Source organism: Clavelina lepadiformis, chromosome 3 (genome assembly GCF_947623445.1).
Source record: "Clavelina lepadiformis chromosome 3, kaClaLepa1.1, whole genome shotgun sequence".
NCBI lineage: Eukaryota > Metazoa > Chordata > Ascidiacea > Aplousobranchia > Clavelinidae > Clavelina > Clavelina lepadiformis.
The window spans coordinates 2215659-2237364 of NC_135242.1; the positions used below are offsets into that span (position 1 = coordinate 2215659).

General features: G+C 36.1%; 2 protein-coding genes and 2 long non-coding RNA genes across 7 annotated transcripts; 2 read left to right on the forward strand and 2 right to left on the reverse strand.

Annotated features, from left to right (window-relative positions):
* Window positions 1-404: 404 nt before the first annotated feature.
* On the forward strand, window positions 405-5324 carry LOC143450551 (uncharacterized). Its single transcript, XM_076951152.1, has 9 exons — window positions 405-610; window positions 924-1084; window positions 1713-1848; window positions 2044-2210; window positions 2403-2532; window positions 2615-2781; window positions 4481-4610; window positions 4754-4926; window positions 5089-5324. Exons 1-9 carry the CDS (start codon window positions 541-543, stop codon window positions 5206-5208), a joined length of 1254 nt encoding a protein of 417 aa, XP_076807267.1. The 5' UTR covers window positions 405-540; the 3' UTR covers window positions 5209-5324.
* A 1269-nt stretch (window positions 5325-6593) lies between these two features.
* LOC143448691 (uncharacterized) lies at window positions 6594-7880 on the forward strand. The gene is made up of 4 exons (XR_013114476.1): window positions 6594-6725; window positions 7133-7225; window positions 7544-7636; window positions 7749-7880. It is a non-coding gene; the product is annotated as an uncharacterized LOC143448691 (long non-coding RNA).
* Window positions 7881-7904: 24 nt separating this feature from the next.
* LOC143450489 (uncharacterized) lies at window positions 7905-11203 on the reverse strand. Of its 4 annotated transcripts, XR_013114706.1 has the most exons (7): window positions 9599-11203; window positions 9336-9490; window positions 9159-9228; window positions 8970-9074; window positions 8684-8842; window positions 8464-8555; window positions 7905-8367 (listed from the first exon to the last, which is right to left on the reverse strand). It is a non-coding gene; the product is annotated as an uncharacterized LOC143450489 (long non-coding RNA). The 4 variants fall into 4 exon arrangements; XR_013114705.1 differs by having other exon boundaries at window positions 9336-11202; XR_013114707.1 differs by having other exon boundaries at window positions 8460-8555; window positions 9336-11202.
* Window positions 11204-14493: 3290 nt separating this feature from the next.
* Window positions 14494-20249, reverse strand: LOC143449667 (uncharacterized). The gene is made up of 9 exons (XM_076949961.1): window positions 20039-20249; window positions 19567-19727; window positions 18818-18953; window positions 18454-18620; window positions 18132-18261; window positions 17883-18049; window positions 16031-16160; window positions 14911-15083; window positions 14494-14746 (listed from the first exon to the last, which is right to left on the reverse strand). The coding sequence occupies exons 1-9, from the start codon at window positions 20106-20108 to the stop codon at window positions 14606-14608; spliced, it is 1275 nt and encodes a 424-aa protein (XP_076806076.1). The 5' UTR covers window positions 20109-20249; the 3' UTR covers window positions 14494-14605.
* Between the last annotated feature and the right edge of the window lie 1457 nt (window positions 20250-21706).

Consider the following 21706-nt stretch of genomic DNA (forward strand, 5'->3'; position numbering starts at 1 on the left):
TCTTCATTTCTTTGAATCAAAAAAATTTCCTGGTTCCCGGCAAGTTATTGTTTAGATGTTATCTGGACTTATATAACTTCACTTTTCTTGCGCTGGTTAGCTCGTATGAAATTCCTGAGTTATTGCGCCAGGTACCGGGTTCGCAGCAAACCTGTTTATCTTGCAAGTAATCCGTCGAGGGTCATGATACAAAAACCCAGCCAAAGGAAAGCTGGTCTTAGCTGTTGTGGTAAAAACATGAAATGCTAGCTCCAGGTATTAGAAGTCATATTTTGACCGCATTACGTTTTGACCGGAGGCCATTTAAACTTCATGACTAATAAGGCTGTTAATGGAATCAGTAAGATCGAAAAAATGTGGTAAACATGTTTTTCCTATATATAAAGGCGTATAGGATCGATTCAGGCAAGATGAGCTGGGAAAGTTTGTCTTATTTTTTTAAGGCGGTCATACAGTGATACCATTGCACTGTAACAAGTTTAAGAGGAGATTTTTGCTTACAGTTCCTATAATTTTCGAGATTTCGGCATTGAATGAAATATGAATATTAACGTATTGCTGTGTTTATGTGCGCTTGCTGTTTTCAAGACAGGCGCTATAAATGTACCAGGTAACGGTTATTTAAACTCGATTCCAAAATTGAAACATTTTATAACATTGTTTATTTTTATTATTAAATTTTAAAAGCCATGCGGTTACAAATGAATCAACAAATGCCGGAACCGCTTGAGAGAACGAGACTTACATCTTTCGAATATAAATATTTTATCTTATTACAGGGAAAATACGGACAAACCAATGTAAAATTAATTGCGGAACAACTGCTGATATTTATACTCATTTTTTATTTTCACATTAATTTTAAAATTTTCCCAAAAATCACTTTTTGTGATAAACTTTACTTTTGTTTGTTCATTGTTTAGTGAAAAGTTTTGGCTGTTGGCGAGATACATCAAACCGGGCAATACCAACAGTAGAAGGTTCCTCCAGTCTACTGGATGGCGCTTATCAAAGCAGATCCAACGCTTTGCAGAAATGCGCAAGAGTCGCTTTGGAAAGAGGCTACAAGATATTTGCTGTTCAGGTAAAATATTTGATAGAAAGCTGCGATCTTCATAATAAAGATAAGCTTGGATTATATTTTGAATTCGCGTTAAAATTTGCAGAATGTACTATAAGTCTATAACTCGAAATATCTAAACATGCAGAAGTATACAAAACTGAAATAATTAAATAACAAATACTCAAACTGTTTAGTTATAAAGTTTAACTTTGACCAAACTTCAAATCTCCGAGCAAGAAATTTTTCAAAAACCTGAAAGGTGCCAGAAAATAAATTTACTCACATGAATGTCTCAAATGCAGAAAACAGAAAATTATTAAGATAAAACTTTTAAAACCAGATTTAACACCAAACTGAAAAATAACAAAAAAAATTTTGCAAATTAAAGCAATGAAAATTTAAGTTAATTTAGTTTCTTGGAATCCGTTGTGTTCATAATTGGTGTTGACTCTTTATTTTTGGTTGATTACATTTGGTTTCCTGTGTTGGAACTTTTAGTATCCGAGCACTAAAGTTCATAATAATTCAGTAGGCCTATGTTTGAATACGTTTGGAATAGACGTTATTTTCTTGATTCAAAAATTTTAAAACATGACTTCACTTCAAAACTTCAAAAATTATTTAACTCGTGCAAAAATCAATCTTGTAGAATGGAGGCTGGTGCGCAACATCAGCCACAGCTCGTCAAACTTACATGAAATACGGAACATCTAACAAATGCAAGGCTGACGGGGAGGGCGGACCGTGGGCCAACCATGTCTACGAGGTTCAGTCGACTGGGTTTGGTGAGCGAATGTTAACATTTAAACCCAGAGTTTGTCATAATTAAGGCTTGATTATATGATCAAGTAATTGTATGCCACTGTGGGTATGACGTAATAACGTTTGTGATAAATAAGCAAAAACAATTTCGTTTTAGAAACTACTTGTATATTTATATTGAGTATTTCCTTACATTTTTTCTTTGCGTGATGTTTTAGTTGAAAAGAAGGACCTCGGTTGTTGGAGAGACACCTCAAATCGCGCCATCCCCACAGTGGAGGGGACTTCCAGTCTGCTTGATGGGTCTTATACAGCTCGAAGTGATGCTTTGCGCAAATGCGCTCGAGTAACATTCAATCGAGGAAACGATATCTTTGCCTTACAGGTGATATTGGATTAGTACTCAGCAAATTTGGTATTTTTCAAGTTTGAAGTTGATGTTACAGCCCACTTTTCGTTTCTAGCAGTTTTATATCAATTAGATTTAATTATGTTATTTAATTTATTTTCCTTGTAACAGCTATCCATGTCGATTTGATCTATTTACAACGTCTTTATTCCATTGAAAATAATATAGAACGGTGGTTGGTGTGCTACTTCTGGGAACGCCCATTTGACTTACAAAAAATACGGAGGTTCGAGTCAATGCCAGTCCGACGGGGAAGGCGGACCGTGGGGCAATGCGGTTTATGAATTCATTTCCTACTGTGAGTCTCATACTTTTTTATTTTTATGCTTTTACTTTTTAAAGTTTCTTCCATTACATCAAAGCAACTTTTACTTTTACAGTCGAGTATCAAAGTCGCGGATGCTGGCGTGACACATCGTCTCGGGCGATTCCAACTGTAGAGGGATCATCTCCGATACTCGATGGAGCCTACCAACATCGTCATAACGCGTTAGAGAAGTGCGCCCGAGTCGCCGAATACAGAGATTACAAGTTTTTTGCTGTACAGGTCAGTCAAAGTGGCCGGTGACGTTGTTTCACTTATTCATGTCACATCGAAATATCTTAATAATAACCTACGCTGCCGTGCATTCCAAACAGAGGTTTGGGAAAGCAATGCTTCAAACATTGTGAAAAAAATATACTGCGGACATTATAATCGAGCATTAGCCTAAGATTACGGCAGTTGTTATACTATAAAGTATTTCGTTCTAAGCGTATACGTACAGTATACACGTGGGCACCATTTTTCGGCTATTTTTCTGAATTTACGCTTTAGAAAGAATTCATTTGATTTTCAGGCTGTCACCGTGTGTGTGTCAGAGTCTGATTTATCACTATTGATCGGATGCGTATTTAACACATGTAGGCTACTTTACTTTCTACTACCTGTATTTGATCGATTTACCTAAGCCTAGATGAAATCAACACGCAATTTTATTGCGTAATAATACTTAATCATCACAACGTATTGTTATCGAACAAAATGACTCTTTGGCTTGGTGTTAATTATTATATAGAGCGCAAGAACCGACCACAAATATTTGCGTCGTGTACTTGCGCTTGCTTAATGACTATGCAGCAAGTGAGATGCAACGATGTCGATAAAAAAGTAAAGAATTTGATCGTATCCTTTATTTATTTATGACGAAGCAAATGTTTACTTAACAAGCACCGTGTAAGTGCTTAACATTTGAAAATATTCTGCTGCGGGGGTCCTTGATAGACTGCCAAAACACAGAGAAAAAAAGATGCTTGGACAGTGGAATATCGGTTTATTTTGCTGAGCTATGAAACAAGCTTTTTAAGATGATTGAAAAATTGTAATGATTTCTAATCCTTTTATTCGCCTCATTCGACATAAAACATGCCAAGTTGACACAACAGCTTCGAGAGAGGATAATTAATGATGACGCAGATGACTTAACGATGATGACTTTTGGCGTAGATACAAAACAACTCTTAAACTTTTCTACCATGTTTGTCAACAAACGTTTCTGGTCGCGAATGCGTTGTAGAATTTGGTAAAACATTTTCGAGCTATAGACGTATTATTTGAAAAACAATGCGGTTGCAGTGACAGCAATAAATGCAGGGATCGTATTTATTATGCAGAATTGAAATGATGATAATAATAGTTTTTCAAACTCGGCCTCGATTCTTTCTACATTAATTTCAAACAAATACGTCATCATCTGCGATTGCATGGCTGCTGTTAATCGCTTATTAAGAGCAACGTCACGCTGAGCTGTCGACGCTCGCCAGGAAGAGATAACACGCGCCGAAATAACCTGCGTGTTTGTTTCTTTTTTATCGTACAATCGCACATGAATGTGCACGTTTAGCTATTCCTACGTCAAGAACAAAAATGCTTTTATTTACTTTTTGAAATATCGAATTTATTTGTTGTGTAAACTAAATGTTTTAGATTAACGCTAAGTCAAAATCAAAAACATTACAACACCGCCTGCAGCGTGAAATTTTTTTTTCAAAATCTATACATACTGTAACGGTATAACTAACTCATGTTAATCAAATAAAAATTAAAAAAAAAACTTTATGGTACCCAGTTCGACAGCAGTAAGTCAAAGCGTTACAAAAATCTGAACCTAAAAACTTTAATTTGCTTCTTTTTGCACAGAGCATCGAAGTGAAAATAACATCCTTAATGTTTCAATAATTGCTTTTCAATGTTTAACAATATGTAGAATGGCGGCTGGTGCGCGACATCACACAGCGCTGGTTCTACGTACAGGAAATATGGAAGATCAAATGCTTGCAAAACTGACGGCGAAGGCGGACCCTGGGCCAACCACGTGTACGAAATCATACTCAAATGTAACCGGCAAATTTTATTTTAAAAATAGAAATTTCTCGAAACTTTGAAATATATTAGGTTTTTAACGCTGAGATTCTGTACTAGCCTACGTTCAGTTTATTGCTCCAAACGAAAAGACACCAAATGTTCTTTTTTTGTTCAGTTTCCAAGTTTTCTTTCATAAGTCGAGGTTGCTGGAGAGATACCAGCAATCGCGCTGTGCCACCCGCTGAAGGAACAGACTTATTGGACGGTCCTTACAACACAAGATTAAATGCGCGACTAAAATGTGCTCGTGTAGCAAAAGCGAAAGGCCACAACGTCTTTGCTTTGCAGGTAAAACACTTCGGCAGTTTTGATCTTTTATGGTCAACAAAGAAGAAATAAACACAATTTGAAATATGTCAAACACGTACGATTAATAGATTTTCTGCATAACAATTGATTTTTCTAAATATTATGTAGTGATGACAAAATGTTTTCGTTTATGCTTAACAGAATGGCGGTTGGTGTGCTACCGCTAAAGGAGGTGTAGGCTACAAGAAGTACGGTCCAGCGTCTAATTGCAACCAAAACGGTCTGGGTGGTCCATGGGCGAATAATGTCTACACTTTCTGACTTTAACGTCCGGCCGTTAATCGTGGAGAAAGTTCAAAGTGTATGAGCTGCTCCATTTTACGAATTGCGTCATGCATAGCCTATATGTGCACAATAAAAATTGCCACGTCAATAAACTCATGGTGGTCATATTCTGAATCAGCAAAAGGTTAATAAGTTATGGAGATGTATCAAGACGCAATGTTACGATACGAAAAATAAATTGCAAATGAAGAAAAAGAATTATTTACAGAAAAAATATGAGAGAAAAATTTTATGGCGTACAAAAGGTATAAATGTTGACGTAGGGCGGGGCCACTCCAAATATTAGCTGGTGTTTTTGTAGAACCTGTAAGTCAGAATTTAGTAGGGATGTAGGCTACCGGATCGAACATAAATCGGAATATTACGCACGAATATCGACCTTTTTGCTGTTCTCACGAATCCGAATCTTCCCGGCATACTTCATACTCGAATACTCTATTATTGTATTTACTTGCGGCTTATACTGACGAATAATACATTTTTTCGAATCTCGCATATTGTGAAATAATTCAAAACAACCTGATTGGATATATGTGTCTGCTGAATATACATACGTCAGTAAATTTTGAAAAACTGGGCACTTAATTGCTGTTTGCAAGGAAACACGATGCTGAAAAATAAACGGTAAAACTGAACACGTATGAAGACATAACGTATATCTAATTATAGACACACGCAGTGGGCATGGACATATTATAGTTTTACTCAAGTTTTTGTCAGCAACAAGCTCTTGGCCATAACTTACTGAACGCTTTCGCCCTGCAACAAAAACTGTTAGGAGATATTCTCGACAAACGCTGTTACGAAAAAAAAACTTTTACAGCCTATCATCAATCACGCTCACTTAGATCAAAATGTATAGATAGGCTACAAAACAATGAACAGTGACCCTGTTAATTACAGCGATTTAAAGTGAAGTTTTGTTAATGAGAGCGACCCAAAGACTGAATATTATGTAACGAGATGTGGGTTTATTTATTATCAAGTTCAAGTGGAAAAAAAAACATTTTGAGCTCCAACATTTATTTACCAGGTAAAAGGTTGTAAATATTTACTCGATCCAAGGACGATAATATCTTAACTTAATGGATTCGGATTCGCACGAATATTATATTCTATTATTCGTATTCTCACGAATCCGAATCTTTTTCGATTTGGAACATCCCTAGAATTTAGAAAGGTTTCCCCTCGCTTTCATAGATATCATGCACTAAAAATGTCACGCTTGAAAAAACACTTGCATCACATGATTACAAGAAATCAACAAAAATTCCGAAAGTATAAAACACAATGAGTTTTCCTACAGACAATAAACTAGGTTACGGTATAACGTTGAGTGGCGTCATAATCTTTATCCTTGCCTTGTTATCGTCTGACTGTGAGGAAAGTCTTTGTACCACGATTCCTCATCGCTCGATCCCCGGTTATGGTTACCGAGCTAGCCGTAAGCGTTGTGAAGGTTCTGCGTTTGCAAGAGTTATTCTATAAGCTAGGTGAGTATAGTACACAATCAGATGACGTCACAATTTGAGTAGCTCGCATCTAGTATACAAAGGCATCACCACTGTCATTCTGGCAGAATCCTAGCAGAATCATACTATCCAAACGAACAACAGTGTTTCCGACTCCAAAATTTTCAAAAACAGAATGAAACAGCATTTTAAAACAAAGCAGACAAAGTTTAACGCTTCCAATCATCCAAGTTAAAAAAAAAAATTTAGACACATATTTTAAAATTAAAAATGATGGTAAGACAAAACAACAAGAAGGAAAAAAACAACAAAGTATACACACAAAACGAGTTTCAAGAGATATGAATGTTGCACTCCTCTGTCACAATTAAAAAACAATTTGAATACATGACATAATAATGGATATAAGGAAAAAGGCCTTGTTGCAGATTCTTAAAGAAGATTTCCTCCTCTTCACGATGGTGACCTTGAAATCGATCCCCCCTGGCCGGAAAGTTCCGAAATTTTCAAAAACGCGACAGGTACTAAGAAATGCGATAAGACCCACAAAACGTAAAAAATGCCGTATTTATTAAATGTTTCACGTCAATTCTGCTGAGTGTTGCCGGAGGAGGTGTGAATTTTTTATTGCAGATTCTTAAAGTAGATTTCCTCCTCTTCACGATGGTGACCTTGAAATCGATCCCCCCCTGGCCGGAAAGTTCCGAAATTTTCAAAAACGCGACAGGTACTAAGAAATGCGATAAGACCCCCAAAACGTAAAAAATGCCGTATTTATTAAATGTTTCACGTCAATTCTGCTGAGTGTTGCCGGAGGAGGTGTGAATTTTTTATTGCAGATTCTTAAAGAAGATTTCCTCCTCTTCACGATGGTGACCTTGAAATCGATCCCCCCTGGCCGGAAAGTTCCGAAATTTTCAAAAACGCGACAGGTACTAAGAAATGCGATAAGACCCCCAAAACGTAAAAAATGCCGTATTTATTAAATGTTTCACGTCAATTCTGCTGAGTGTTGCCGGAGGAGGTGTGAATTTTTTATTGCAGATTCTTAAAGAAGATTTCCTCCTCTTCACGATGGTGACCTTGATGGCGGAGAGTAAAAAAAATTCAACTTCAGTAAAACTTGATAAAATCTTCTGTGCCTCTAAGAGGTCGTGCCGTGCTCGCCAGTGTTAAGTTTTGTTGTTCTCACTCTTAGAATTACAGGCACATGTTTTATTTTAAAAGCAGTTAGGTCAAGTTTTCGTTCACACAGCTCATTTCAGGAGCTCCAATGCAAAACTGTCAGTGCAACTACTTGTCGGACACACGTCGATAAAAAGACACATGTGCTTAATTAACCACGGAAACGCGCAATCGGCCGCAAGGGAGAAACGTAACAGATACAGGGCAAAAACAAGTGTAACAGAAACAACAGAAATCTTTTGCTGCCTTTGTATAATGAGGTAAGACACGGCTCGATGTTAATTCTCTATATCGCCGAACACTTCACATGCTTAACTTCCAAAGAATGTTCCTCATGTCCTGGGAATCCTATAATGAGCGTAAATGTTCAAGGAAGGTTCATTTCCACGTCACAACTGCTTGTGATCGGATTAAGAAGACGTGATTCAAAGTCACTGTCAGAAAAGATTGTGGTTGCCAATCGTGAGTTAATTATACCCTGTGGAGAAGGAAAAATAAGATATAAACTTCAGGTAGGGATTTGTTACCTTGAGTTTGGTGAGGAAAAACGGCACTATATTAGTATATTACCTACATCGTGCGTGAGGAAAGAGTAGTCCAGTGTGATGGTGGGGAAGTGGGGATAGTAGAATATGATGGTGTTCGTTCCAAGATCGATCGCTGTAGCTATATATTTTTTACGAAAAAATCAGCCAATATTCCAAAACATCATAAAGAAGTCAATAAGAAAACTGCTTTCACGAAAGAAAAAAAGTCTCAGCATAATACATAAATCATTAAATGGCGAAAACTACCGAAATGTATCCTTGACATGGAGATAATCACAACAAATGAGCTGGAGGAATTTCAGCCACAGTACAACTTGGAAGGTGAGGCTGGTAAACACTGGAAGGATTTTTCGACGGCCATTCTGGACAATATTGCTCAATCACTTATTGACCTTATACAGTTTTCTGTAGAAAATGCAAAGTCAAAGATGTTTGCTTATCGCCACTATATCTTTTTACAGTGTTCAGTGACAAAATTAAAGATTTACGACTTTACGAAGTTAAGTACACGGAGAAATATCTCAGTAGCAACCTTGCATCAAATCTCCTGGAGTTTGTTCGCAGCAGACTGTGTGTACAACAAGTGAGGAAGCGATGGATCGACAACTCTGTTATTTTCCATATCACTGTGGGCAACCTTTAAATAAAGTATTTTGAAAAGTATCAGTGTCGCTGTAACGTTTACCTTGTATGGGTGTTAGAAATAGAAGCCATAATTTACCTCACTCTGCACCTCTATCACTTGGACTACAATAGTGCTTCCAAGAACTTGAATTTCCCAATCAAAACGTCTGTTGATGAAATTAAGAGCTGTTCACATACAGTTCACAAGATGTACGATAGTATAAGTGCATACCAGCATTGGGACGTCTTTGTATATAAAGAAATTTTTATGTACTTCTTCTTGCCAGATGTAGCACAGCGATGCCGCCAGTTATCTAGATTTTTCCATGGCATGTGCAGCCTTTGCCAGTCCCATGTTTGTGCATTCTTAGATGTTATTCTAATGATGGTGTATCTGGTTGGCTCCACATTCTTTTATGTTCACTTTGTCTGTTTGTATTTAAAGTGCACAGCAATTGTTGTGCCTGTTTAGTATTTATGCTTCACTATAAATACTACTTCATAGTGTAACCAATGGTTTTGTTAAACAAGCATTACCTATTATCGAGGTATAATATGCCTATTGGGGAATGTCCTGATGAAAAAACCTAACGACCATGAAAGGGCTGCCTCAGGGGCATGGTTGGAAAGTCCATCAACAGCAAATTATGATTTACACAAATAGATATATTGGTATGTTCAATTTCAGTGATAATAATTGGAGTGATAATAATTAATGTAAGAAAACTTAAATATGGTAAAAGCACAAATGAAATCACAAAACATATGAGACTTGCACAACAATAGAACATGCCTTCAATACCGACAGATTGGAGCTTAACCACATTAAAATGATAAATCCTCTACTTGTATGTTTTAAAGGGCTGAGTTGACTTTTAAAACAGTAATTGCAATACTTATTGATTAACTTTCAAACAATTTTAACTTATCTAGAGAAAAGGATGTTTACACCAAGAAGTACTTAAACAAAACTTCCCATTTCTCTGTTATACACTCAGTATTTTGTCAACCCTAAAACATATTTGCAATTTGACAAATGCTTACTATTTACACTAAATAGGCCTATATAACATGTTAAGAATTCAGAGCCAAAAAACACTAGAAAACTAGGCTATTTCAACATCTTGGGCAGGTAAATGCATTTACTGAGTACATATACTACAATTACATGCACATTTATTTTGGAAATCAGTCAAATTACTACATCTATGCTTTTATTTAGGCTTGTAGACTGTTATCCATACAGTTGCTGACTTGATTATTGAGACAGTGCAAGTGCAACCTATTGTGATTTTGTTTTTTCAACTACATGCAACCTGTTATTAAGCTATAGCTAATGGGCTATGGTCTACAAAGAAGCTTCACTTCCAGACTTCTGCATTGCATCAACCTAATAGGCCTAAAATGTCAGAAGAACCTGACATTTTAGCCCATCAGCATTCAACAATTTTACCTTTTACCTAGGCCATGCAATTCATAATGCTAAATCAAAGAATTTTCTCATTAATATTAATAATAACGTTTGACTGCTGACATCGAAATACCGTAACCAAAAATATTTACAGGCGATGTTAAAAACAGACGAGTCACGACTAGGCATACCACATTAAAACCATTAGGCAGTTTACCATTAGCGCTTAAGAATAATTATTTAGTCTACTGTACATAGTTTATAAAAAAATAAACGGAAACCCTGCTGTCATTTTGGAAGCTATGATTCTGCTAGGATTCTGCCAGAATGACGGTGGTAAAGGCATCCTGTGGTTGTGCACTTGTACACTTGATCCGGCTAGCCACCTACTCCCGTACGCAAAGAAACCGTTGTGCGCCGGACATGTTCAACAATATAGCTATCTGATGCACAACGAAGCTACCTGGTACACAAAATAGGTCAAAAACTACTTTGTAAGCTCAATAAGTTCTAAACAAGGACATCTGGAGACAACGCTAATTTATGGATAGAGGAAACTGAGAAACACACAGATTTTAGCAAGATGGCGTGCACTGAATTTTCAATACTCTGTTTACCTATTTTAAAATGGCATTTATTATAGGCCTACTAAAACAGCGTGAAGACAAAAAAGTTTAACCTTAACCGGACTGCAAAGTATTGCCATTTTCAGCAAGATATTGGGTGAGCCAAAAATGACAAGTGTGCTGTGCAAAAATGCTCAGATGCGATGGAAGTGTGCACCTAGGTGCGCAATTGCACAGTAGGCAAATGTACACAGTTTAACTTATTTAATCTTTAAATCAACTGAAAATCGAGTGCACAGAGGTTATGTCTAAGTTATTAAGTGTACTAACTTAGTTTTCAGCCCTTTCTTGTTTCTTTGTAATGACTTTGTTGTTTTCGAAACAAGCTATGATTAACTGCAAGTATTTTTTGAAATATTTTTCCAGATTTGTATTTAAACTCTTTCCAAATGAAGAATATTGCTGTTTGGTAAAAATTATTGATATTAATTATTGCAAAAAACTAAAAAAATTTGCCATTGATCCACCACAGCTACAACATAACAAATCATGTCGTCAAACTCAATGAAAAAACTTGACAATTTAGAATTTCGGCAGTTAACAGTTGAAGATTTCGACCAAGTTCTAGACTTAGATAGAAGCTCCTTTGCTTCATCTGAACCACTAAACCAAATGCTGCATGCTCCTTACATTGTGGAAATTCACACCCCAAGGTTGATGGCTTTCTTAAAACAATCAGCATCGGTTGGTGTATTTGATAAAGTGACAAATCATCTTGTTGGCTTTGTGTTGAACACTGTTGAAGGACCACTGGACTGGGGAAAAAAACATGCCCAGGTGCATGAAAAGGGAAGACTTGATTTTACGCGAGCATTTAGCATGATTAAAACTGAAAAGCAAAACATGCTTGACCAATTTCAGTTCAAGAAAATCTTGGATATTTTTAAAGTTACAATTTGTCCAGATTATCGTAGACTAGGTTTAGGAACTCAACTTGTAAACCGATGTACTGAGATTGCGCTCGAATTTGAATGTGATGCTGTTTGTGTATTAGCATCATCTTATTTTACGCAAAGTATTTGTGAAAAGCTTAATTATAACACTTTTAGTGAAGTAGGCTATGCTGAGTATGTTGTGCCTGAAACAGGCCTGAAATTGTTTAGTAAGATCATTCCTCCTCATCAAGTTTTTAAGACTTATTATAAGTCCTTAAAATAATCATGTACATATGCAAATTCAGCTGGAGTACACGCATACATATAATTGTTATCCATTGCTTAATTTTAGCTTCATTGCCAAGCATTTTAAGTTGCTGTTATATGGTCCTGACTCGAAGGTGCATCGATTGATGTAGTTGTATTCTTTCTTCATTATGTCCCATCATTACCACAGTTGTTGTGTATGTCTAAAATCTATATTTTTATCATTGTTTTTGATTCTTTTGTTCCTTCACTTGTTTAATAGCAGCAATATACTATCTAACATGCGTTGGTGTGTGAATTGTGTATCTGTGCTTTGGTGCATATACTCAGACACTGTCAAGTCAAATTATTATCTATACAATGTAGATACATTATGCCAACGACTTAGTATTTCCATTTTATTATTAACAAGTAACTTAATTATATATGTAACACTGGGGAACAATTTGTTTTTCATTTTTTGTTGCATTACATTTTTTAACTGATCCTTGATAGATTTTTCGCCCTGATTTCAAATCTGAAGTCGGTTTTTGTCTACATGCCCTGGTTTTTATGCAATTTGAAAGTTCTGATTTCTATAGAAGCGGATTTATTGAATGCCTATACGTATGTATGCGTAATTAACCTAATCTTGGTCTCGAAGTCACAAATAGCGCAGCGCGCCACCTTACAGCCATAAACGCTTAACTAACTTCTGTCCCCTTTACAAATTAACAGATTTGCTAGCTCATTAGTAAAATCTAGCTATTGTGATTATAATTCAATAAACATCTTATAAGCAATGGTGTTACTTATGTTCTAAATTAATCGTATTCTTGAGAAAGTGCACAGCACCCAGTGTTTTTTTAAGTTGTTTTGGGGGACCGAAACGGTCCCCCAAATTTCTCCAGCGGTTTCCCAAAATTTGGACTTGCAACTACAGGCTATTTTTTGGTATTTAAATGAAACACTTGCGGTCTCTTAAAACTACTTAGCGGTCACCCAAACCAAACCTTAAAAAAAAACCTGACAGCACCTATAATAAAAACCTTTTCTTCTAAACTAATTCGGTTGTAATGTTGAAATTTTTCGGCCGACAAAATGTTCTAACCGCGGATAGAAAAAGTAAGAACTGTTGACTGTAATAGGCTTTCATCATTAACACCATGCACTGATAGGGCTGCACGAAACTAAGCACTAAACATTAAAAAACTTTGCTGTACATGTATAAATTAGTAGAAATCATTGTAGCTTACTCAAAAAATCATTTTAAAAGGTTAAAGAAAATTAAAGACACATTGCCACAAAAACTTAACACTTTACGATAATATGTCAAATAATACCACATATATATTGTTGATTTCAATAATTGCATTGAAACAGAAATTTTCTAATAATTTCTCACATTCCGCAAATTAGTGTCACGTTCCTCAGTTTCCTCATTCCATAAAAATACAATAAGTAAACCACTGGACCGACAAACTTCTTTTAAAGACTTTACAAAGTTTCAAATGCATTGCGACAAAAATCTTTTTTATGCTTAATGGGTTAAGCTTAATAATACTGCGTATATTTGCAATTTCAATTACTACAAACACTGAAAAAAATATCCTGTAATTTCTCACTTTCCGTAAATTAGTGCTATCCCCAGATGTCCTTGTTTGGGAATTTTTTAGCTTACAAAGTAACTTTTTGACTTATTTTGTGTACCAGTGAAATATGTCTTCATATAGATTATAGAACATGTCTTCATACGTGTTCAGTTGTACGGTTTATTTTTCAGCATCGTGTTTCCTTGCAAACAGCAATAAAGTGCCCAGTTTTTCAAAATTTACTGACTTCGGTATATTCAGCAGATACATATATCCTATCAGGTCGTTTTGAATTATGTCACAATATGCGAGATTCGAAAAAATGCAATATTCGTTAGTGGGCCACAAGTAAATAGAGTAATGGAGTATTCGACCCGAATATGCCACGAAGATTCGGATTCGCGAGAACAGCAAAAGGTCGATATTTGTGCGTAATATTCGGATTTGTGTTCGATACGTTACATCCCTACTAAATTCTGACTTACAGGTTTTACAAAAACACCAGCTAATATTTGAGTGGCCCCGCCCCACGTCAACATTTGTATCTTTCGTACATACAAAATATTTCTCTTATATTTTTATGTAAATATTTTTTTTCTTTATTTGCACTTTATTTTTGCATCGTAACATTACATCTTGATACATCTCTATAACTTGTTGTCCTTTTGCTGATTCAGAATAGGACCACGTACCATGAGTTTATTGACGAGGCAATTTTTATTGTGCACATATAGGCTATGCATGACGCAATTCGTAAAATGGAGCAGCTCATACACTTTGAACTTTCTCCACGATTAACGGCCGGGCGTTAAAGTCAGAAAAGTGTAGACATTATTCGCCCATGGACCACCCAGACCGTCATGGTTGCAATTAGACGCTGGACCGTACTTCTTGTAGCCTACACCTCCTTTGGCGGTAGCACACCAACCGCCATTCTGTTAAGCATAAACGATAACATTTTGTCATCACTACATAATATTTAGAAAAATCCATTTTTATGCAGAAAATCTATTAATTATTATATGTCTTTGAAATATTTAAAATTGTGTTTTTTCTCCTTTGTTGATCATATAATATCATAACTGCCGAAGTGTTTTACCTGCAAAGCAAAGACGTTGTGACCTTTCGCTTTTGCTACTCGAGCACATTTTAGTCGCGCATTTAGTCTTGTAAAGTAGGATCCGTCCAATAAGTCTGTTCCTTCAGCGGGCGGCACAGCGCGATTGCTGGTATCTCTCCAGCAACCTCGACTTATGAAAGAAAACTTGGAAACTGAACAAAAAAAGAACATTTGGTGCCTTTTCGTTTGGAACAATAAACTGAACGTAGGCTAGTACAGAATCTCAGTGTTAAAAACCTAATAAGGTACCTGTACCGAATAAGGCCCACCTAACACTTTTTTGAAAATAACTCAAGAACCATAAATGAGAATAGACTGAAAAATCGTATTCTATTAGTGAGGGTATATGACTACAACATATTAAAACCACAATACCTGACAACCCCCAAAAAATTTTTATAAAGAAATTAAAAATTCCAAAAAAAAGGGCCTTATTAGGAGCATAGGCTCCTAATAAGGCCCACCAATTTTGTGAGTATTTTGATTCAAAACATAGTAATAGACAACATATAACATTATTAGAAATTTCACATTTTAAGTTGTACAAACATTTAAAAAGATTCCACTAGGCGCATCAAAGTAATTGCAACAATTTGCCAACTGAGGACTGGAACCACTCTTGAAGTCTGGACATCAATTAGCCAAGCATCTTGTATGGGCCTTATTAGGCGCATGTGGCATCCACGAAAAAATGTCACGTTTTTATCATCAGAAAAATTTTAGCAAAAAAAAGTGCATTATCCTTTTCAATACTAAGTTGGTTGTTACATGAAAATTTCAGCCGGCTGACAACAGTTCATTTAACCGGCCAAATTCTCACTTACTTTTTTTCTAAATTAACAAAACCACCTTAACTGCAAATATCAAATTTTTGTTGTGCTCTAGCGAATCGGTCGATCACGTGACAAGGATGAAATCTGGTAAACCATCATGAATTTATATTAGTTATTATGTAGGGACAAAATCTTTCATTTATTTGCACGGGTTTGCGAAATATGAGCAATGGGCCTTACTAGGGACCGGGCCTTATTCGGTACAGGTACCTTATATTTTAAACGGTCAAGAAATTTCTATTTTTAAAATAAAATTTGCCGGTTACCTTTGGGTTTGATTTCGTACACGTGGTTGGCCCAGGGTCCACCTTCGCCGTCAGTTTTGCAAGCATTTGATCTTCCATATTTCCTGTACGTAGAACCAGCACCGTTTGATGTCGCACACCAGCCGCCATTCTGTATATTGGAAAACATTGAAAAGCAATTATTGAAACATTAAGGATGTTATATTCACTTCGATGCTCTGTGCAAAAAATGCGAGTTAAAGTTTCTAGTGTCAGATTTTTGCAACGCTTCCACTTACTGCTGTCGAACTGGGTGCCATAAAATTTTTCTTTAATTTTCAGTTATTTAACATGAGTTAGTTAATCCGGTACAGTATGTAGAGATTTTTAAAAAAATGTTTTCACTTTGCAAGCTGTATAGGCCGTGTTGTAATGTTTTTGATTTTGACTCAGCGTCAATCTAAAACATTTAGCTTACACATCAACTAAATTCGATATTTTAAAAAATAAATAAAATCATTTTTATTGTCGACGTATAGGAATAACTTAACGTGCACATTCACGAGCGATTGTACGATACAAAACAAAAACAAACACACAGATAATTTCGACGCGTGTTATCTCACCCTGGCGGGCGTCGATTGCTCAGCGTGACGTTGTTCTTAATGCGATTAACAGCAGCCATGCAATTGCAGATGATGACGTATTTGTTTGAAAATAATGTAGAAAGAATCGAGGCCGACTTAAAAAAATTATTATTATCATCATTTCAATTCTGCTTAATAAATACGATCCCTGCATTTATTGCTGTCATTGCAATCGCATTGTTTTTAAAATAATACGTCTATAGCTCGAAAATGTTTTACCAAATTCTACAAAGCATGCGCGACCAGAAAAGTTTGTTGACGAAGATGGTAGAAAACTTTAAGAGTTCTTTCGTATCTACGTCATCGCGTTGACTCATCACCATCATCGTTATCGTCAACTGTCCTGTCTCCAAGCTGCTGTGTCAACTTGGCATGTTTTATGTCGAATGAGGTGAATAAAAGGATTAGAAATCATTACAATTTTTCCAATCATCTTAAAAATCTTGTTTATAGCTCAGCAAAATAAACCGATTTTCCAAGCATCTTTTTTCTCTGTTTTTTTTTGGCAACCAATCAGAGCCGCCCGTAGCAGAATATTTTCAAATGTTAAGCACTTACACGGTGCTTGTCAAGTAACCATTTGCTTCGTCAGAAATAAATGAACGATACGATCAAATTCTTTACTTTTTCATCGTCATCGTTGTAATATCCCACTTTCCGGACAGGTTTTAAGTAAACACTCGTACAGGACGCGAAATAATTGTGGTCGGTTTTTGTGTTCTATATGATAATTATTATTCAGCACGAAGCAAAGAGTCTTTTTGTTTGATAACAAAACGTTGTGATCATTAAGTATTATTACGCAATAAAACTTCTGTTGATTTCATCTGGGCTTTCGCTTAGGCAAATCAATCAAATACAGGTAGTACAAAGTAACCTAGCCTACATGTGTTAAATACGCATCGGATCAATATTGATAAATCTGACTCTGAAACCAACACGGTGACAGTCTGAAAGTCAAGTGAAAAACTTTCTAAAGCGTAAATTCAGAAAATACACCTGAAAAAATGTAACGCACATGTGTCCTGTGCGTATACGCTTAGAACGAAATACTTTATAGTATAACAACTGCAACAACCTTAGGCTAATGTTTGATTATAATGTCCGCAGCATATTTGTTTCACAATGTTTGAAGAATTGCTTTCCCAAACCTCTATTTTTAGAGTGCACGGCAGCGTAGGTTATTATTAAGATATTTCGATGTGACATGAATAAGTGAAACAATGCCACCGCCCACTTCGACTGACCTGTACAGCAAAAAACTTGAGACCTCTCTTTTTGGCGACTCGGGCGCACTTCTCTATCGCGTTATGACGATGTTGGTAGGCTCCATCGAGTATCGAAGATGATCCTTCAACAGTTGGAACCGCCCGAGACGATGTGTCACGCCAGCATCCGCGACTTTGATACTCGACTGTAAAAGCAAAAGTTGTTTTGATGTAATGGAAGAAACTTTAAAAAGTAACAGCGTAAAAATAATAAAGTATGAGACTCACAGTAGGAAATGAATTTATAAACAGCATTGGCCCACGGCCCGCCTTCCCCGTCGGACTTGCATTGACTCGAACCTCCGTATTTTGTGTAAGTCAAATGGGCGTTCCCAGAAGTAGCACACCAACCCCCGTTCTATATTAATTTCAATGGAATAAATACGTTGTAAATAGATCAAATCGACATGAATAGCTGTTACAAGGAAAATAAATTAAATAACAAAATTAAATCTAACTGATAAAAAACTGCTAGAAACGAAAAGTGGGCTGTAACATCAACTTCAAACTTGGCAAATGCCAAATTTGCTGAGTACTAATCCAATATCACCTGTAAGGCAAAAATATCATTTCCTCGATTGAATGTTACTCGAGCGCATTTGCGCAAAGCATCACTTCGAGCTGTATAAGACCCATCAAGCAGACTGGAAGTCCCCTCCACTGTGGGGATGGCGCGATTTGAGGTGTCTCTCCAACAACCGAGGTCCTTCTTTTCAACTAAAACATCATGCAAAGAATAAATGTAAGGAAATACTCAATACAAATATACAAGTAGTTTCAAAAACGAATTTGTTTTCGCTTATTTATCATAAAATGATATTACGTCATACCCACAGTGGCATACAATCACTTGATCAAATAATCAAGCCTTAATTATGACGAACTCTGGGGTAAAAATGTTAACATTCGCTTACCAAACCCAGTCGACTGAACCTCATAGACATGGTTGGCCCACGGTCCGCCCTCCCCGTCAGCCTTACATTGGTTAGATGCTCCGTATTTCATGTAAGTTTGACGAGCTGTGGCTGAAGTGGCGCACCAGCCTCCGTTCTACAAGGTTGAGTTTTGCATGAATTAAATAAGTTTTGAATTGAAGTCATGTTTTAAAATTTTTGAATCAAGAAAACAACGTCTATTCCAAACGTATTCAAACATAGGCCTACTGAATTATTATGAACGTGATAGCTCGGACACTAAGCATTCCAACACAAGAAACAAAATGTCATCAACTAAAAATAAATATTCGACACCAAATTTTAACACAACGGACTCCAAGAAACTAAATTGACCTAAATTTTCATTGCTTTAATTTGCAACATTTTTTTGTTATTTTCCAGTTTGGTGTTATATCTGGTTTTAAAACTTTTATCTTAATAATTTTCTTCTTTGTGCATTTGAGACATTCATGTGACTAAATTTATTTTCTGGCACCTTTTAAATTTTTCAAAAATTACTTGTTTGGAGATTTGAAGTTTGGTCAAAGTCAAAATTTATGACTATAAGCAGTTTGATTATTTGTTATTTAATTATTTCCGTTTTTTATACTTCTGCATGTTTAGAAATTTCGAATTATATTAAATTCTGCAAATTTTAGCGCGAATTCAAAATATAATCCAAGATTATCTTCATCATGAAGATCGCAGTTTTTTAGCAAGTGTTTTACCTGAACAGCAAATATCTTGTAGCCTCTTTCCAATGCAACTCTTGCACATTTCTGCAAAGCATTGGATCTGCTTTGATAATTGCCATCCAGCAGACTGGAAGAACCTTCTGCTGTTGGTATTGCTCGGTTTGATGTATCTCGCCAACAACCAAAGCTTTTCACTTAACAATGAAAAAGCAAAAGTAAAGTTAATCACAAAAAGTAGTTTTTGGGAAAAATTTCAAAATTAATGTTAAAATAAAATATGAGTATAATTATCAGCAGTTATTCCATAATTAATTTCAACATTGGTCCGTATTTTCTCTGAAATAAGATAAAATATTTATATTCGAAACATGTTAGTCTCGTTCTCTCAAGCGGTTCCGGCATTGGTTGATTTATTTGTAATCGCATAGTTTTCAAAGTTCAATCATAAAAATAAACAATGTTATAAAATGTTTCAATTTCGGAATTACATTTAAATAACCCTTACCTGGTACATTGATAGCATCTGTCTTGAAAATAGCAAGCGCACATAAACACATCAATACGTTAATATTCATATTTCATTCAATGCCAAACTCTCTAGAAATTATTGTGACTGTAAGCAAAAATCTCCTCTTAAACTTGTTACAGCTTAATGGTATGACTGCACCAAAAACTAAGACAAGTTTGCAAACTCTTCTTGGGCGAATCGATCTTACAGGCCTATATATGTAGGAAAAACATGTTTACTGCATTTTTATCCAGCTTATTAATTCTATTAACAGCCATTCTATTAATCATGAAGTTCAAATGGCCTCCGATCAAAACGTAATGTAGTAAAAATATGGCCTCTAATACTTGGAGCTAAGATCAGCTTTTTTTCGTGTTTTTACCACATCAGCTTAAACCAAATTTCCTTTGGCTGGGTTTTTTGTGTCGTGATCGTCGACGGATTCCTTGCAAGATAATTGCATTCAAAACAGCTTTGCCTGCGAACCCGGTACCTGGCGCAATGACTCATACGAGTCATACCATACCCAATGAATTTCATACTTGCTGATCAGTGCAAGAAAAGTGAAGTTATAAAAGTCCCGATAACATCTAAACACTCACTTGCCAGGAACCAGGAAAATTTTCTTGGTTCAAAGAAATGCAGAGTTTGCGACGTTAAATATCAACAAATACCAAGAAAATTGCACTGTATAGCCCGAGGTGGGATTAATGCTCGAATAATTTACCGGATTAAGCAAATAATACAGCAGCACAATATTCCTGACTTGATACTAAATTTAACGAATATTTTTACCTATTAATTCATTGGTCTCAACCTGTTTTGAACTCGATCTCTTGAAGAAATGTTGAGTTTTGTGTTTGAATGAGGATGACGCAAGATGAATAATGTTTACGTGGCTAATGACGTCACATACTCATCAACAAATATACGTTCGTTAATTTTATATTTTATTGGATTGCCTGTATTGGTACATCGTCGATAGGAAATAAAAAAATGCAGAGATTCGCAAAGTACCATTGTACTTACAACCTGGGGTAAAAATAAGTTTGCACTGAATGTTCATAGCTGCGATTTAGGCATCCAAGCCGATAAGTGTATTTGCATTTATTCAGCACGTGAACTGCTGTTCAGATCAGACAAACAATTTTATTCTTTTTCAAGAATATAGAAGATTTCTTCGCATGCTTATCACGTCGGTAGTCGAGTGGTTCGGGCGCTGACCTCGCAATAAATGCGGCTCGTGTTCCATGTTCGAGCGATGAGTGATCATCGCCTGGTTTAAATTCAAACATTTCCCGCAGTCCGAGGAGATTGCCACATCATACCGATGATCAATTTACATTACAGTGTCGGTATCTACGATGCTAATTCCAAGCTTTTAATCTTTTAATCATTGAAACAGGCCGGTCAATACATCCATAAAGAATTTTAGTTTTCGTTAAAAGCGCGGTGGGGACGCAAAATCAAGCCAGCTGTTACTAACACACGCCAATGAACAGGAAAAAGTGACGAAGCCGAAAAGGCTTAAAACGTGTTAAATAGAAATAACGTTGATATTTGCTGGTAACAACTAGCACGGCCACTAAACCTAAAATTAGTTAAATAGATTTTTTCTGCATAATGTTTTCCGGTCATACCACATTCGAAAAATATCTCCAGTCC

Bases quoted from the DNA above. Each gene is read 5' to 3' on its own strand.
- LOC143450551 (XM_076951152.1), top strand. From the start codon at position 541: ATGAATATTAACGTATTGCTGTGTTTATGTGCGCTTGCTGTTTTCAAG. The intron at 1,849-2,043 runs GTGAGCGAATGT...GTGATGTTTTAG, and splicing joins GGTTCAGTCGACTGGGTTTG to TTGAAAAGAAGGACCTCGGT. The intron at 2,782-4,480 runs GTCAGTCAAAGT...AACAATATGTAG, and splicing joins ACAAGTTTTTTGCTGTACAG to AATGGCGGCTGGTGCGCGAC.
- LOC143449667 (XM_076949961.1), bottom strand. From the start codon at position 20,108: ATGAATATTAACGTATTGATGTGTTTATGTGCGCTTGCTATTTTCAAG. The intron at 18,262-18,453 runs GTGATATTGGAT...AAATTAATATAG, and splicing joins ATGATATTTTTGCCTTACAG to AACGGGGGTTGGTGTGCTAC. The intron at 15,084-16,030 runs GTAACCGGCAAA...TTTTTTGTTCAG, and splicing joins GTACGAAATCAAACCCAAAG to TTTCCAAGTTTTCTTTCATA.